This window comes from Xiphophorus hellerii, chromosome 6 (genome assembly GCF_003331165.1).
Source record: "Xiphophorus hellerii strain 12219 chromosome 6, Xiphophorus_hellerii-4.1, whole genome shotgun sequence".
In the NCBI taxonomy this organism is placed as follows: Eukaryota; Metazoa; Chordata; class Actinopteri; order Cyprinodontiformes; family Poeciliidae; genus Xiphophorus; species Xiphophorus hellerii.
The window spans coordinates 6,902,890-6,920,008 of NC_045677.1; the positions used below are offsets into that span (position 1 = coordinate 6,902,890).

The following is a 17,119-nucleotide window of genomic DNA, read 5'->3' on the forward strand; positions in this document are numbered from 1 at the left end:
GACCAGCACACGTGTTATTCACAATAACAAAGTGTACAGACTTTACTCCCTGAAATCACAAGTGTTTTGACATGTTCAACAAAGATCTTCTATCAGTCTGTAGCATGAGCCTTCATCTCCAGTGTAGTGGTATGGGAGTGAAAGCAGCTGTGCCCTAGCAGATGCTAGCAGATGCTACAAACTCAAGCAGTAAGTCTTTGGACTGAGCCTGGAGACATTTGAGTGAATCAGGGACAAAATGGCGTGGCAGGAAATTGCTTAAAAAACAGCTAACGAAGAGTAATTCTCCAAAAGTTATATTAAACATTGGACCATCACCCCAAACTTATATTTCGTCTAAATGGTCCAGACTTGATTGTCTGCATGTTGTACATTGAACACAGCTTGGCTGCGTTCCTTAACTCGTGAGTCAATGTTGAAGACTTCAAAGAAATTTTGTGACTAAACGTCTTAACTGACCAAAACAAACGGCAATTGAGATTAAATTAGCTTAACTGGTGTAGGACAGCGGAGCCTCTGTTGGTTGGGGTTCATCCTATATGCAATCTGTCCTTCTTGGTCGTTGTTTTCTTGGGCAAGAAACTTCACTCGCCTTGCCTGTTAGTGGTGATCAGAGGGTCCAATGGTACTCATTAAATGCCAGCCTCTGTCACTCTTCCAGGTAAGTCGTGGCTACAATGTAGCTTCACACCATCAGGGTATGGGTTGGTGAATGACTGATTGTAGTGTGAAGCGCTTTGAGCCTTTGGTCTTGGTAAAGTACTATAAAAGAGCAGACCATTTAGCATTCTGTATTCAAGAAGGAGGTGTTCAAAAGACGTTCAATGATTGGCGCTAATAAGACTCTACGTACAATTATTAATTACTTGCTGAGATTTATTTGCAGTCAGAGTCCATGAAACATGATCTCAACACCGAAAGGACTAAACTTTCCTTACTTTGCTTCAGTAAAGTTAGTATATTGGCGAATTATTTTAAATTGGTGTTTTTTTTTCTTTTCAGAGAGTAGACTTAGGCATGTTGGAATTTGTCTACTTATGGATTACTTTCTGTGCATTGGAGAGACTTATTTCAGGGACTTAAAAAGGCTGAGCAACCTGATAAAGAAGGCTGGTTCTGGGGACCAATGTGGGATCTCTGGAGACGATAGGGCAAAAAAAGAATTCTTCATAAAATCAAGAAAATAATGGACAAGCCTGAGCATCCTCTTTTTGTGATACTGTAACACAACAAATGGGTGTCTTCAGTCAGAGGCCTCTTCAGAACCACTGTGGAGGCTGTTAAAGAAGGGCTTTTCCTGCCCATACACATACAAATCTTTGAAGAAAATGATATAAGTTACAATGTACTTTCAATCTAGGATTAATAAAGTATTGTTGAATTGAATTTAATGACCTTTTATGAAATTACTCTTAATAATTTATAGTGATTGCAAAATTTCCCACTTCTCTTATTTTAAAACCTCAAATGAAATTGTGCTGTTTTATTCAGATTGAAAATCTTCTACTCGGTTGGTGTTTTAACCTTTAATTCACACCTCTTATCTCTTTCTGCCTCTTTCTTAGTAATACATTACTTACTCGGGTACAACAACAGATTAAAACGCCACAGAGAGATGGTTTTTCTTCTTCTGTAAATTCATGTTTTGGTGATCTACTCCAGACCGATGGGAGGAGCAACGCCAGCGTCAGCGTCAGAGCTCAACGTAAACCGGATGTTGTCGAGCCTTCTGTTGCGTTCACTGACAGTCGCCGCCGACACGTTTTCTAGTACTCTCCACGTCTAGAACTTTCCTGTGAGACACACAGCACAGGTCTGCGGGCGAAACCCATGGCAGCCGAACGGTAAATTAAACCCACGTATTTATTTCTCTTTGACTCGGTTTAATGCAACATTTCCCATTCATTTAACGAAGTCCGGGTGTGTGATGTTTGCTTTAGCAGCTTCTCCGATAGCTTCATTGACGAAGATCCACAGAAAGCCCTGGAGGTAAACATTAGCATCTGTTTCCATCTATGGTTTGATTCTGCTGGTGAAGGTTGTCGGTTTAAAGTTAAAGTGATATGACTAGCTGTCCTGTACAGCAATCGGGGACATTGCATGATAATGCACATTATGTTAGCTCTGGTTTAACTTTGCTAAGTTAGCTAATGTTTCCGGCTAGCACTACTTTGGAAAGCAGCAGAGGGCTGATAGAGACTGAAGAATAATTGTTGCATTTTATTTCGCCTCCTGTTTGCTGAATAACTTTGTATTCATTAGTTGTAGCTAAATACTTCAAGTTAGCATGCTAGTTAGCTGTGCAGTCGTTCAGTATTGAGTTTAACGGAAAGTGAAAGCCAGGAGACGCGTTTAAGGTCGTTTCTGTAGCTACGGCATTTACTGACGCGTTCAGGGCCTAAAGCGATATTCAGCTCCTAACTAAAGGCATGTTAGCAACATTTTCAAAACAAACAATTACATATTACAACAGTGATATTTCATATGTCAAAAATCACTCGTGGACGCAGATACGTCGTTGGCTTCAGCCAAATATTTGAGCAATTCATGTCCCTCAATTAAAAACCTGTAAAATGTTGTGATCCAATCACAAAAATGTTTAATTACATTTTTTCAAACCTTTCTGTGAATTGTTTAGCATGTTTTTTTGTCTAGTAATAAAAGTATCCTAATTTTTATTTTTATTTTTTAGGATATTTGCCTTTAAAGGGTTTTTGCCTTCTCCATCCATTTAAAAGCAAATATCTAGTAAAGTATTGTGGCTTTCATTTAGGACAGATCACGAGTTTTCTTGCAGTAAAATGTGTTTTCACAATAACCATCAGCGTCTAGGAAATGAAACAGCTGTACTGCGTACAATATTTTTTGAAGTAAACATTATAGTTAAGATATTAAAAATTCTTTTCCTCAGGTAAGTTGAACGGTTTTGTTTGTAAAGCTACTTTTTCTTCAAGTAGCTTTACAATCTAAACTAAAATGGCTGTCACAGAATTTAGTCAGGAAATTTTATAAGGCCAACTAATGCTTTGATTTTAAAAGAGTTTATAAGTTAAGTGATGTCAGCAGGAGTTGAGGATTTTTCTTGCCTTTTGTTGCGTTTATAGTTTTATTTCTATTCTCTGTCTCAAATGGAAACCACGATAAAATAAATTGTTTAAAGGCGGCATTGTTTTCAGGTTCTTAATGAGGCTCTGCAAGGAGACTGTGACAATGCTGAGTGGCTCTGCCAGCGTGCCTATGCCCACATACTTCTGAAAAACTACAGCAGTAAGTCAAGTTCACCTTCACACAGGTGGAAACGAAATTACTCCATAGTCATAGTTAACCGCAAAATATGGTAAGCTACATTCGCACGTTTTTATTTACAAAATAAAGTCACGCACCATTTAGTATATTGAGTATCATTTAGCTTTTGCTTGTTTTAGTGGTTTTATTAAGGCGAACATGTTCTGTAAAATTTACCATTTCATTGAACAGTTTTTAAGTCAGCCACATTTTTTTTTTTTTTAATTTTACTACTGTGAGACCTTAAAAAGCACAAGAACTTTGATTCTGTTGCACAAATTTCTGTAAGTATATCGACTGAGCTCTTGAAACCAATTTCTGACGAAATTTAAAAAGGTAGTTTATTGTTGTATCACAGTGAGAAACTTAACATTCAGCAATGTAGCCTCTGATATCATTGACAAAATATTTTTGGTTTGATTCCTAGTATAATATCTCTGACTAGCCGTTAGTCCTTGACTTCTCTACCAACTCAGATGCAGGTCCCTAAATTCTGCCATGTAATTGGCTAAAAAAGTGACTGGTTACTGTTTGAATAACTGCTTTACCTCGATGATTAACCTTTTTCTTTTCTTCTTTTAGGTGCTGTTGATGATGCAAAGAAAGCGCAGCAGCTAAAACCCAGCTTACCTTTAGCCTTCATGCGAACAGGGTGCGTAGAATAAAACAACTGGTGTTTGTGTAATTCACTTAGAGGTAGAAATTAAACCGTCCCGTTGCTCAGCTGTCAAAGAAACAACAATGCTTCATTCTTTTAAGTCTCTGGAAGTATTGAGGTTGAGCAAAGATGTTTTAAGCCTTTTTTGAAAAAAACCCCAGCTCCTTTAGGAATAGGGTCTTAAATTTAGTCTGTCGATGATATGATAATGATAATGATAATTTGAGTTTTCAGGTACATTTGAGATCTTCTCTTTTTGAGAAGATCTCAAAAAGATGAATACTGAAAAAAATTCAATATTTTTATCACTCATTTCAGAAAGTAAAACTCATAAAACGTATTAATTGCACATAAGGCGAAGTATTTCAGGTCTGTATTTCTTGTATTTTTGATGATTATGGCTAACATAACAAAAACTCCAAATTCAGTGTATCATAAAATGTTAACATTGTGAAAAGTTAAATATTAGGACTTCCTGGTGTCAGTGTAATCAACTAATTAAGTTTCTTGAGGATATAAATGGTGTCTGAGTATATAGAGGTGAATTTTCAATAGCCAGACTTTACATAATATACATATTTATATTCCGTCTGATGCGCAATTTTGAGATTTTGTGATCTATAAGACATGATCAGCAAAATTACAGCGATGAAGGCTTGAAATTTCAATCCATGTTAGATTTTCACTTTCTAAAATGAAGGACAACAAATATAAAACGTTAAGCTATTCAAACTTAAAGTTTGACCCAATCAAACTTGTCACGTAGCTAAGAAGTTTCTTTCGTTAAAGAAAGACGTCCGCGCATAGAAGATGCCGCATTTTCAAAGTTATTATTGAGAATTTCTTTTTTTTTTTCTTCTTACTCTCATCCAGAATTGGAGAGTACCACCTGAAAAACTACGAGTCGGCACATTCGGCTTTCACTCAGGGTCAGCAGCTGGACGGTGAGTTCGGTCCACTTCTGCTCTCTGCTTATGCAGAATCCACTTCAAACCACCCGCTGTCTTTCATTGCCTCTGCGAATATTTATGGTTGTTTTGGATTTCTAAATATTTGTTGCTGTGTCAGGGCCCAGAAATCCCACTGGCTTGCTCTTGTTTAATGTTTTGTATATATGCTGCTGGATTCTTTAAACGCGTGAGAATGTGAATCTTGTTGTTGCGAAGATTTGTTAATTTACTGCTGTTTATGGGTAGATGTGATAATCTCAAAGTTGTTTTTTTCGAACTGTGTTCTTGAGTCCAGGCTATTGTGGCTGATTTCATCACAATTATCCAGATGAATGCCTTTTCATTCAAATGTGTTGAAACTGATGGGTAAATATCATTACAGGCTGAACTTGCTGCACTAAGAGTGAAGATTGGAACATAAATACCATGATAAAAATCATTATTACTTTCATAAGAAGTGAGGCTATTAAATAAATTGATTTGACAACTGCCTACAAACAATTTGTGAGAGAAATTACAGTCTGTACCCTGAACACACCATCACTCAGAATACACACAGAGGATACTGTAAGCTTTTTTTAAAAAAAATTATTATAAACTTGATCAGTGTTTATGCTTGAGGCTCTTATTGTGAAGGTCTGTGAGAGGTTGTCTCATTTCATCTGACTTGAACAATTGAGATGTTTTGCCGACTCCTCCTTTATTGATCAAAGCATATGTCCCGAAGCTTTTTGATGTTAAATTAAAAACATTGCCTCAGTGCTCTGTTGGTTTATCCATTTATAATCTGAAAATAGTTTGAGTTGGTTTGATTCATTTAATGAGTAGCATCAATAAAGCTAAATCGGTAACAGAGTTAGTATCAAACCTGAAACCAGGAGGGAAAGTTCTGTTCCAAAGAATCACTTCCTGAAGCACAACTGTACAGGTGACCAGTAGCAAATACACCGTTACCCACCATGTGACAATGACAAAATGTATTACCTCAAGGTAATACATAGTGTATGTATTACACTATGTATAATACATATTATGTATGTATTACATGTATTACATGTTGGTAATACATAGTGTATTACCTTATGGTAATTTATATATTCAAGGTAATACAAAGTGTATTACCTTGAGGTAATACATGTTGTCATTGACACATGGTGGGTATCAACATGTTTAACACTTTAGCATTACCTTCTACTAAATACCGTGTTGGTATATTGATTTTAGCATTAGCTTCCACTAAATGCCATGTTGGTATATTGATTTAGCATTAGCTTCCACTAAATACTATGCTGGTATACTGCTTTAGCATTAGCTTCCACTAAATACTATGCTGGTATACTGCTTTAGCATTAGCTTCCTCTATATACCATGTTGGTACAGCGTTTAGCATTAGCTTCCACTAAAAACCATGTTGTTAAAGGGCTTTAGCATTAGCTTCCACTAAATACCATGTTGGTACAGCATTTAGTATTAGTGGATCTAATGTTTATGATTAGTGCTTTAAGGTAAGGCTAGCTTTTTAGTTAGCAGTATCCACCAACACTACATGCCTGAAACTAGGAATGAAAGATAAATCATTATCATCATCGGCTAAACATGGCTAAGATAAGCATGTTTAGATAATTATCTTCCGTAACAGCAATATTAATATTGGCTCAAATGTTCATACTGATGCATCCCCAGATGAAACACATTCGAAGATTATGAAAGAGACTGCTCACAGTCTGGTTTTCTGTTCCTCACCAGAAACCTCAGCAGTCTGATGTCCTTATTTTTCTCCAGATTTGGCTTATATAATTGATAAGCTTAGTGGAACTTACTAAAGGTTTGCACAGTTGGAGATGATGCGTTTCATATTTCATAACAGCTTAGTGCAGCGATAGCTTTGATACCATTAATTGTGACAACGTTCCAACTCTTTCTTTGTATTTGGTTTTGATAACTAAAAGGCTATGAGGAAACATGAAATGTAGTCTTGGTTTTAAACCTTTTTTTATTATTCAACTGCATTTTTTTATATTGCAAATCTAATTGAAACAGATATTATAAGACTTGTCCAAAATACTGTTTTTTTTATTATTTTAATGATTAAAAAGAAAACTCACACAGAAAAAAATAGATTTATAAAGTTAAATCCTAACTTTGACATAAAATCACTCTGTTTTATGTCTCAGTGTTTACATATTACTAGTTCATAAAGACTACATTTAAATCTGATGAGCTGCACATTGACAAGTTTACATATCAGAGTCACTTTAATGAGCTGCCCACACGTCGTTGCTTAGAGTCAAGCTTTCTCTTAAAGTGCCTTTAAGAGAAAGTTAAAGGCTTTCTCTTAAGAAAGAGAAAGCCTTTGATGTGTTTGGATGCTTCAGATTTACTTTACGCCTGTTTGATTTCAGTCATGTTCTTTCGCTTCCCCTGAATGTTTCCCGGTGAGTGTCGGACCACGCCGAGACCAGCGTTCAGCGGGTCCGCCGTGTGAAAATAACAGTAGACGTTCATTGGACGAATCTTCTCAGTTCTTAAAAGCTGCGTTATTGTTACGCTGCTTTAGGAGTTTGTGTCCGACGTAAAAACTGTTGTCTCTTTCAAAATGAAAATGGAGAAGAGAAAAGCAGCTTTCAGAATTGACAGAACTTGCTAATGAGACAGATGGACCGAAACGGTCAGGGTCTTACCAGGGTGCAGACAGCAGGAGACCCAGCAGTGTTGGGAAGGAAGGAAGCACAACCAAAGTTGCAAAGAGCTGTAGAATCTCTAATAACACAAAAAAAGACTAACACATTGAATCTGGCTTTCTTCAAAAGATAAATAAAGAGAAAAAAGTGATAAGCCATTATATTAAGTACCTGTACTCCATAACACCCCTCTGGACGCTAAGGGTGCATTCACACCAGCCTTGTTTAGTCCACTTTAATTGAACTTTAGTTTGTTTACCTAGAAAATGAAGTTTGTTTGTTGAGGTGTGAATGCGCAATCAAACTCTGCTGCAGAAAAACTGCTTCTTCACTAGTTCTTGGTGCAGCGCCACCACTAGTTAGAGGGTAAGCGGTTTTACTAAGGATTTGATTCTGTTGACACAATAGAATCAAAATGCCCCGCCATATCGGGTGAGAGAGAATTGTACCAGCTGAAAATGTAACAAATGTTACAATTGTGGTCCCCGACTGAGCATACTGGACTATTCAGATGGCATCAGCTACTAGAATCACACTCAGGTGCTGGAGACTGGAAAACACCCACACCTATAACACTGACAGAGGGGAAACTTAATGACTAAGCCTGCATTATATGGGGTGATAAAAGGTGGACCAAGGTGGAGAGGGTCAATAGTCTCTGGATGTTGGGATAATATAAGTCAAGTCACATTACTACCAAAAGTACTGGTGCTACTGTCGGATCTTTGCCTTTGTGTCTTTTGTGTCCCCTTGCAAATTTTGGGTCCACCTTAGAATTAGAAAAGCATAGAAGTCAGCAATTAATGGAGCGGTCAGATCTAGATTTTGTGATTTATGAAGATATAAAATGGAGCTTTTAAGTTTCCCTCAAAATATAGCTCAAATCTTTGTATTTTTAGCCATCGATCTGATCTACCTCAGCAATGGTGTAAAAATCAGCCATTGCCCTCTTCTGCTGTCCCATCAGAGATGTTTGACTGACAGCCCAGCCCACTAGGTCATGTGTCTGCACATCCACAGTTAACAATAGTCACTTTATTGTCATATTTAGCAAAATGTAAGACAAAAAAAATCAGTGTCGGCCAAAATCAGAATTGCAGATTGTCGATTTTTTCTTAAAAATTGGTATTTAAAACTGCAATCGGTGCACCCCTACTAAGTAATGTATAACGGGGAAAACATTTAAAACTATGATCTTTTTTTTGTTTTGTTTGCAGATTCTGACAAATCATCTGAAGTCTGGATAAAACGATGCGAGGAGATGATGGGGAGTAAGTATCTCTGACTTATCAGTAAAATTTACATTATGCTTACATCTGACATTTTATTATTGTCCATTTTAACTGCACTTGGCAGCGCTGAAATGTAAAATGCCCCGCCATATCGGGTGTGTTTGCAAGCAGGATTCTGCCGAAGTTTACTCCCTGTAAATTAGGCCGCGTGTTGTGTTCGCTGCTGCCGTCGAACATGAAACTAAACGGTGCAGTCGGGGAGCGGATCAGCTTATCTGATCAAACAAACGAGAGCGCACATATTCAGGGGATCCGCTCCGTGTGCCCCCCCCCCCATGATGGAGGCAGCGGTGCTCTGTCCAATGAAAGATGCATGCCTCGTCGGGGCTGCCGTCGATGCCGCGGCCCTCCGGATTATCTCGAGTAAACAGGAGCACCGGTTATGTCAAACACGCTTCACACCCGCTTGCGCACGTACACTCCCCCGCCCCCTCAAGAGTGCCTTGATTGATCAGAGTTCACATTACTGATGTTCGAAAGCCCCCGTTGAGACGCAACCCCTTTACACAAACCCGCGCACACAGTGAAAGAAAGGCAAGCAGAGCCAAAGTTACTCACGCACACACCGTAAGCAGGTGTTTCTCCAAGCGACGGCGTGTTTACCACATGCTAACACATATGGCACGCGGTTATTCTGTCACAAGTGGCACAGAGAGTGTCAGAGTTCATGCAAGTTCTGCCTCCCTTCTGAAAGCCCCCCCACAGGCCCCGCTTTGCTTTCCATTTCAAGCTCGACCTCATTAAGGCGACATTACCGCGCCGCCTATCATCTCATCCCGCTCTCTCCACGCGCGTGCGCTACGCGGTGAAGTCGGTAAATAATGCATGATAGCACGCTGTGTAAACGGCGCGCGCGACCTCGCTTTGTGTAAACGGCTCACGGGGCTTTTAATGGGCGTAGATGGACCAGTAAACAACCCGGTGGAGAGGACGGGTGAGCGTGGAGGCGCCTCTGTTTGCCGCCCATGGTGTCGGTGCTGAGTATTTAAATATGTTTTTAGAGGCTTTGTTGTATTAAAACACTTAAAGAGGATTTAGTTGTTTATATTGTTGTTGTTTTTTTTTCTCTCCTTTCCACAGCTCAGACACAAAACGGCAGCGATGCCACGGTGAGTTTCTCTGTGGGGCCACTTGAGGGCAGTGTTGCTCTCGGCATCAGATGAGCTGAAGAAGGAGTAAAGAAAGAAGCTCGTTGTTGTTTTGTGTGTGTTTCTCTCTATCCTCACTTGTCTGTTTATTGTTTCATGATTGTGTTTTTGTCATTTCTTCCTCTCTAATTATCGTCCCGACTCGGGGGCAGACACCAGCTGCTCCACCTGTGAAGTAAGTGAGCTGTCAGTATACCTTGTCTCGGCCTCTTCTGATGTGTTTTTGCTGTTTATCTCCCATTATGCAAACCCTCTGCTCTCCATTACATACTTATCGTGTCACAGCGATGTAGGCATGTGGAACTTCTTTTATTATGGACGGTGTTGAACATTAAAATGGCAAAGATGGAATGATGAGAATCAAATGTAGTCCCTTGCAGAGATGGGTGAATGTGTTGGCACTGTTTCTTGCTACTCTCTTTTACTGCAAAAGCCTAGCTGAAAGTTTGAAAAAAATCCAACGTCTGAGTACATTTTTTTACGAAATAACATCTTGTTACGATTGTTGATTTTGTGTCACTTAAGTCATTACCGTCTTGTTTAGACACAATCACAGCTATTTTCCAGGAGACCTGGTGGACTCCTGTCAGAGTCCACCAGGTATTTATTTCTCAGATATTAATCTCTCTTGGGATTTCAGAGACGCCATGATGCTGCGCAACAGAGAAAGATTCAACTAAACCCACCGTACTTAATGGAGACTAAGGGTTGCTTTTCCAAGTCTTCATTGTTTCCACTCGGAACATGTGTTGAAAAAGTTGCCTGCCAACCATTGACTTAGTATTTAGATGGCGTGCGATGGTTGCTATGGCGACTGAGTTACCCCAACATTGCCACTTCTTTGCTGCTGTTTTCCAACAGTGAGCTTTGGAGTCTTTTTTAATCTAATTTACCATCCTGCTCACTGTGTGTGGCGTTGAGATAAATATTAGTCCTCCTACAGGCTCTACTGCAAAGAGAGCCTGATTTTGCACAACAACTATTTTAGTACACTTGAAATGAGAAAAACTAACAAGCAACTTCCCAAAAAGATACAGGAGCTTGATTTAATTCAACAATTCCTTGAAATTGATGGAAAAGGTACTGGCTCCACTTGGGAATTCACCAATACACTTTTTTTGTCTTCCGATATCTGTGGTTTAGTATCGGCAGATTACAAATTTAGAGAAACAGGGTTGAATTGACTTAAACGTTTCTTTTTTTTTTTCTTCCTTTTTTTTAAATGTAGACAAATAAATGTACCAAATTACAAATAAATCTGATAACTTTGCACCAGCACACTTTTAAACACCAAAAGCTTCACAATCTTGGTCAAACATGTAAAAACAACACAACTTTTATTGGTTCAGTCGGTGCAATTAGAAATTAGAACAGCCAATAAAATAATAAAGAAACTGAAATTGATAAAAACAATACGTTGACTACTTTGGTCAAGCATGCAAAACATAAGCTGCAACAAACCTTCTGCCTTTATTGAATGGTCACATTGTAACCAATACCTAATCTAGATTTTTCAATATTGGGACCCATACAGATATTAATATCGGGTTGGTGCATCTCTAGTTCAACTGACAGATCATTTCACTTTTAACATGGGAAAATTGTCTTGTGTAAGTGAAATAATCTGCCAGTGGTTTCAGTACTTCTTATCAATACTAAGGAAATATTTACTTAAAACAAGCTCCAATATTTTTGCTGAAAAGTTACTTGTAAGTTAGTTTTGCCTTATTTTGAGTTTACTGAGCTTTTGTGTTTTTGCAGTACAGCAGCAGCCAGAGGCTTAAAATTGGGCTTCTTAGTACCATTTAAACCTTTGGAAACTGGAAGATTGGATTATGCACCAAAGGTTTAAAGTAAAATATAAATAAACAATGATTTTCTTGCATTTATTTTGCCTCTTGTGGTTTTGTTGAACTCCATAATTCCTTAAAGTATGTCCACTAAATCAATTCACTCAAATGAAAGATTGGATTTTTCGACATTTATCAACGTAAGATGAAGCTTCTGCCATAAACAGAATTTATTTCAGAGTTTTTTATTTTATTTTATTTGATACTCATTTGTACCGGTGTCGTCCGTCTCTTCCAGGCACGACTGGTACCAAACAGACTCACAAGTCATCGTCACGGTGATGGCCAAGAACGTTCCCAAGGACGCAGTGCGCGTCAGCTTCACGGAAAGAGAGGTACGGAAGCTCACCGGCACGGAAGCCGACACGGTCTGCTTTTCTCTCTGTATGCGCGGAACAAAGACGGGTTATCTTCTGGAGTGTTTCCTCAGGGGGGCCCATTAGATGGGTCTCATCCACACACACACACACAGATGCAGACACCCACGTACACACACCCACACACCCACACACACACACTCCGCCTCACAGACCCAAACATGCCTCCAGTGGTGCCTTGTTAACATTGCCCCCAAAGTACAGATCTAAGAACAATTTACCCTCCCTAGCTTCTCCAACCCTCCTAATTGTCTGTAGATGGGAGGCATAACTGATCTCGGATCAGCTGCGGAGCCCTTCAGGGACAAGCGCTCCTTTCTTTGACTTTTTCTCTTTTCGTTTCAGTCTTTCCAGCCGTCTCTCCGAGGGGTAACTGCAGGGCACCCCAGGGAGTGGCTTTGTCTTTCCTAATAGAATAACAAACCGAATTTACCCCGTTTCAAAAGAGAGAGTTCACTCCCCCACCCGAATAACAGTCACTCGTTAAGCTCCCTTTGCGGCGCCGAGTAAAGATAAGTTCATATATTTTTTACTAGGTCAGTATATACAAAAGAAATTAAAGATGAAAGGAGGTGGTTCCACTTATTTTCCCCTCGCGACCGAGCGCGGCGGCTGTGTACCTACAGACTGCACGGAAATTCAGCTAGAAATGAATATTAAAGCTGTGATTTCTTTTCTTTTTTTTCTTGCTGGAATTGCTCAAAAGCAACTTTTATCTCACTTTCTAAGCTCTTATTCCCATTGAAGTTCTTCCGTTCATTGGTTCCAGATAAGAAGTAGGCACTTTTAGGAAAACATTCGTTGTGGACTGAGACTTGGGCACATATTGACGTAGCGTGATTATTAATGCAGAGTCTATAACAAAGTTGCTCGCTTTTTCTAAGCGTTTAGCAATGAAGTCGTGTCCTTTTGAACAGGCAATGCAGCCACAGTGTTGGTGAATGACAGGCCGCGCCCCTCGCCCCCTCCGCCCACTCGCTGGTCATCAGAGTGTAGCTGAAGGGGACAGGACGAGGTCTCCAGACGATCACAGCAGCCACATCGCATGAAAAGTCTCACAGCCTCGCTGGCGCCTTCGCTCCCGCCGTCTATGTCGTTTTGCACGTTCTCTGAGAGCTGCAGTCAAATCAAATCACAATGTTTCTCCAACAGTTTCATCACGGGGAATATTTATTTGTGTCATTTAGGGCTGCATCGATTAATCAGATTGATCGATTAGTCGTGATTAATTGAATTAATTGGGATTAATTGTGACGAGTCGATTATTGAAATAATCGTCAACTAATTTAGTCATTGATTAATCAACACCTGGAGTATACAGAATCAGAAAAGGGCAATTTGCTGGAAAAAACCCAACATATTCGGAGCGCTAATTAAGCCAAAACTGTACAAGAAAATTTCAATTTTGCATTTAATATATATATATGTAAAAAAATGCCTTGTCTGTAATTATGTTTTACACAAAACTCCTCGAGTGGCAGTGTTAGCTTCACCTAGCTCAAATTCAGTAAGGGAATGCTATGTCACTAAGATATTTACTTTTTTATTTATTTTCTTGTTAATTTGCATCTTTCACTGTGTTTTTAATAATATGTAAAATATGTAATAATATGTAATATGTAAAAGGAAAAATCTGTAGACTGCTAGTTTTTTTTAAAATCCAGTTTATCGATTAATCGTCAAATTAATTGATTACTAAAATAGTCGTTAGTAGCAGCCCTGGTTTCATTTAATAGTAACTCTTTTGTTGTTGCAGCATCACCTCATTCACACTTGGAGAGTTTACCAGTTGGTTGCTGATGAATCCTTCCAGAGATAATGACTAAAATCTATTTTTCTTTTCTGCAGCTTTCTGCACAGATACAGATGTCGTCGGGCGAGGATTGTGACCTCCACTTCCACCTCCTGCACCCGATCGTACCGCAACAGAGCACCTTCAAGATCCTCTCCACCAAGGTAACGCTTTCAGGGTAGCTAAACACACAGGGGTGGGCGTGTGTGTGTGTGTGTGTGCGCTGAGTGGAGCTTAATGTACAGCACTGCTTTATGAAAACGGTTTTATCCTTTGAACTTTTTCACATTTTGTCACAACACTGACACAAATTTTAATATGTTTTTGAGAATTTTGGTAAGTTGAACGGGAAGAAAAAGGGCGCGTTGTTTTCATGACTTAATAAATCCAGCAGTTTCTGCAGCTTTCTAGGTGCGCGCTCAGATTTGGAGTGGAGTTTTTTCACTTTATATAAGTTTTGTTTCCTCAAAGAGTGCAGTGGGAGCTAATGTTTTTGTCGCCATTACAAATCTTTGTTGATATTCCACTAATATTGAATTTCACTAGGACTATTGTAAACGAATATTTTAGTAATCGAGTAATCTATCGATTATTCTTACGATTAATCGAGTAATCGGATAAAAAGAAAAAGACAAAGTAAAACATTGGTAAATCTTAACATATCAGCAGAGTTACTATTGCATATCAACATCGGTCCAATTTTTCACAATTGAGCATCCCTAACAATAACTTTTCTGTAGTTTAGAAAATTAACCTGTAACAATAATAGCTCACTTTCTAAGTTAACCTGAAGAAAAGGTATACAAGATCCTGAAGTTATATTCAGTTCAATAATAAAGAGGCAGGCTCACAAATACGCTTATAAAAAATGTCAATACTCCAGCTTTTGGTTTCTGTATTCATCTTCATTCAGTTTAATAGATGGACTCTCACCTTGCCCAGACATTTATAGCTTTGTGTTCATGTTAGCGACGGGATTTGACCCCTTCGTTCGGCAGCTACGTGCCGCCACGATGAGCTCCGCTACCCATTTGTTGAGACCGGGATGATATGAAATAAATTTCCTGGTTCGTCCGCAATGCTACTTGTTAATTATTTAATGCACAGCCGGCGCAGTGTTCAGTCTATTCGCTCACCTGTATAAATACACCTGTGGCGCTCGTCCCCGCCGTTCGCTCTGAACCGCCACCAGGCAGCAGCTCCGGGAGGAGAAAAGCTGCCGTACTCCAGGCATCGTGCCACTTATTTTAAAGATGCTTATTGGTCCCCCGAAAAACGACAAAGACCCGGGAATTATCTCCAATAAATAAAATCCTCCCATTCCCAACTTCAAAACTTGACATTATCCTGCTAACACTTAGCTTTCGTCAACAACTCAGGTGGAAGTGAGAGCGCTGCGCTGCGCAACGCAAGTAATAATCCGGTCGGAACACGGTGCGCTAAATAATAAAACATAATTGAACGAAGCTTCGAGGTAGATGCATTTTCCTCGAGGAATTTTAATAATCGAGGTACTCGAATGACTCGAGGAATCGTTTCAGCCCTAAATTTCCCGTTAAGTGAGACCTAAAATTAAAATCACATGGGAATAAACTTGTTCGCACAGTAAGTCATTAATGGCTTTAAGGCAGCGACAAATTTAAACAGTTCCAAGAGAAATATTCATAATTCAACCACTCGCTAGAATCTTCTCTCAGCCATCAGAGGAGACGTTGGCACCTTATCCTAGCATGAAAACTTTTTTTGATCAAAAAACGAAATTGGCATGTTTCCATTAAACAAATTTATTCTCATAAATTTCAATTTGTGTAATTCTGTGGATGATGGAAACGCAGCTATGGACTCAAACTAATGTCGGTTCTTCCAAGCATTAAACGCTGCACTCTCCCACACTCCATGTTGTCTGTTGTCGATCTTCACAGATGTCTGTTACCATGGCGACACACGCTCGTAAGTGATTGCCATGGGACACTCGCATACAAAATCGCGGTTTCGTAATGCAGTCTGCTCGCATGGAAGTAATTGTAATCTAATTACTTTTTTTGTTGGAATTGTAATCCCTTACTAAACTTGTTACCTGAAATATGTAATCAGAATACAGTAGGGCGTTACTTCTACCAACTATGTTGTCCTGTCACATGCATCCTCAATCAAATTCATCCCTTGAAGGCCTTGAAGATTTTTTTGTCTTTCTTTTATTAAAGGGCACACAACCCCTGTTGTGCCAAACTGTCACCTGCCAACCCAAAGACACATTGAGATTTTGTAGTGTGCCGGAGAAGAAAGAGGAAAAGAACAGCCCACTTTTGTTTTTTATTTATTTTGTTCTGGGTCAGGGTGACCACAGCCAGGCGGCATTCATACACGACATGATGAAAAGGCTTCAGACCGAGCAACGTGAGAATTTGACGCGTGTCACAGAACGGCGGTGTCGCTTCGGCAGTATTTAGAAAAGCAAATAAAAGGCGCGGACAATTTCCAAAAGAAAAAAAACAAAAAAACATGACGCTCGCACCGATTCACGCAAAAGTGAGGAATTTCTCCGATTAATCAGATCTTTCATTTATTTTTCCTGTGGCCTTTCATTTAGTTTTATTTTTCTGTGAGGTGCTTTAATTCCTTTGTCGGGTAAAACAACGTTAAAGCGGGAAAAGAGCACCCTGATTTGAGTCTAAGCTGCTTACTGGGACCACGGCTGATAATTACTGGGGCTGCTGCGCTGAGATCAGCTTCTTAATCTCTTCAATAAATTAAAGCAGAATAAAGCAGGCTTTCCTTACCTTTAATTCCTTAATGCTGCTGAAGCTTTCGGAAGCAAGAGTGGAAACGGGGAAATCCACTCTTACTGTATACAGTGCAGCTCCTGTGCAGACATCAGTGAAGGTGCAAATTCGTCCTCCCTCACACACACACACCCCCACACACACACACACACACACGCGCACACACACACACACTAGTATAATCTACCCGTTGAATGTTTCTCTGCACTCTTTAAGGTGATTACTGACCTAATGAGGAGGATGGCTACTTTTTTTTTTAACTGTGCGCTAATTAGTGTGTGTTACCGATGTGGGCTAATGAAT

General features: G+C 39.3%; 1 protein-coding gene and 1 long non-coding RNA gene across 3 annotated transcripts in view; one reads left to right on the forward strand and one right to left on the reverse strand.

Moving 5' to 3' along the window:
• The first annotated feature begins 1,712 nt into the window (after positions 1 to 1,712).
• The window catches only part of sugt1 (SGT1 homolog, MIS12 kinetochore complex assembly cochaperone), a 32,690-nt gene continuing 17,283 nt past the window's right edge, over positions 1,713 to 17,119 (forward strand). Inside the window, exons 1-10 of one of the 2 annotated variants that reach the window (XM_032566320.1) lie at positions 1,713 to 1,844; positions 1,941 to 1,989; positions 3,177 to 3,267; positions 3,868 to 3,937; positions 4,817 to 4,887; positions 8,792 to 8,845; positions 9,947 to 9,975; positions 10,167 to 10,189; positions 12,103 to 12,199; positions 14,090 to 14,197. In XM_032566320.1, coding sequence (XP_032422211.1) covers positions 1,831 to 1,844; positions 1,941 to 1,989; positions 3,177 to 3,267; positions 3,868 to 3,937; positions 4,817 to 4,887; positions 8,792 to 8,845; positions 9,947 to 9,975; positions 10,167 to 10,189; positions 12,103 to 12,199; positions 14,090 to 14,197 — 606 coding nt within the window. In that variant the 5' untranslated portion in view covers positions 1,713 to 1,830. The remainder of the gene's footprint in view (positions 1,845 to 1,940; positions 1,990 to 3,176; positions 3,268 to 3,867; positions 3,938 to 4,816; positions 4,888 to 8,791; positions 8,846 to 9,946; positions 9,976 to 10,166; positions 10,190 to 12,102; positions 12,200 to 14,089; positions 14,198 to 17,119) is intronic. The other variant, XM_032566321.1, reaches the window with a different exon arrangement.
• On the reverse strand, positions 6,920 to 8,640 carry LOC116722160 (uncharacterized). The gene is made up of 3 exons (XR_004339718.1): positions 7,746 to 8,640; positions 7,575 to 7,653; positions 6,920 to 7,481 (listed from the first exon to the last, which is right to left on the reverse strand). It is a non-coding gene; the product is annotated as an uncharacterized LOC116722160 (long non-coding RNA).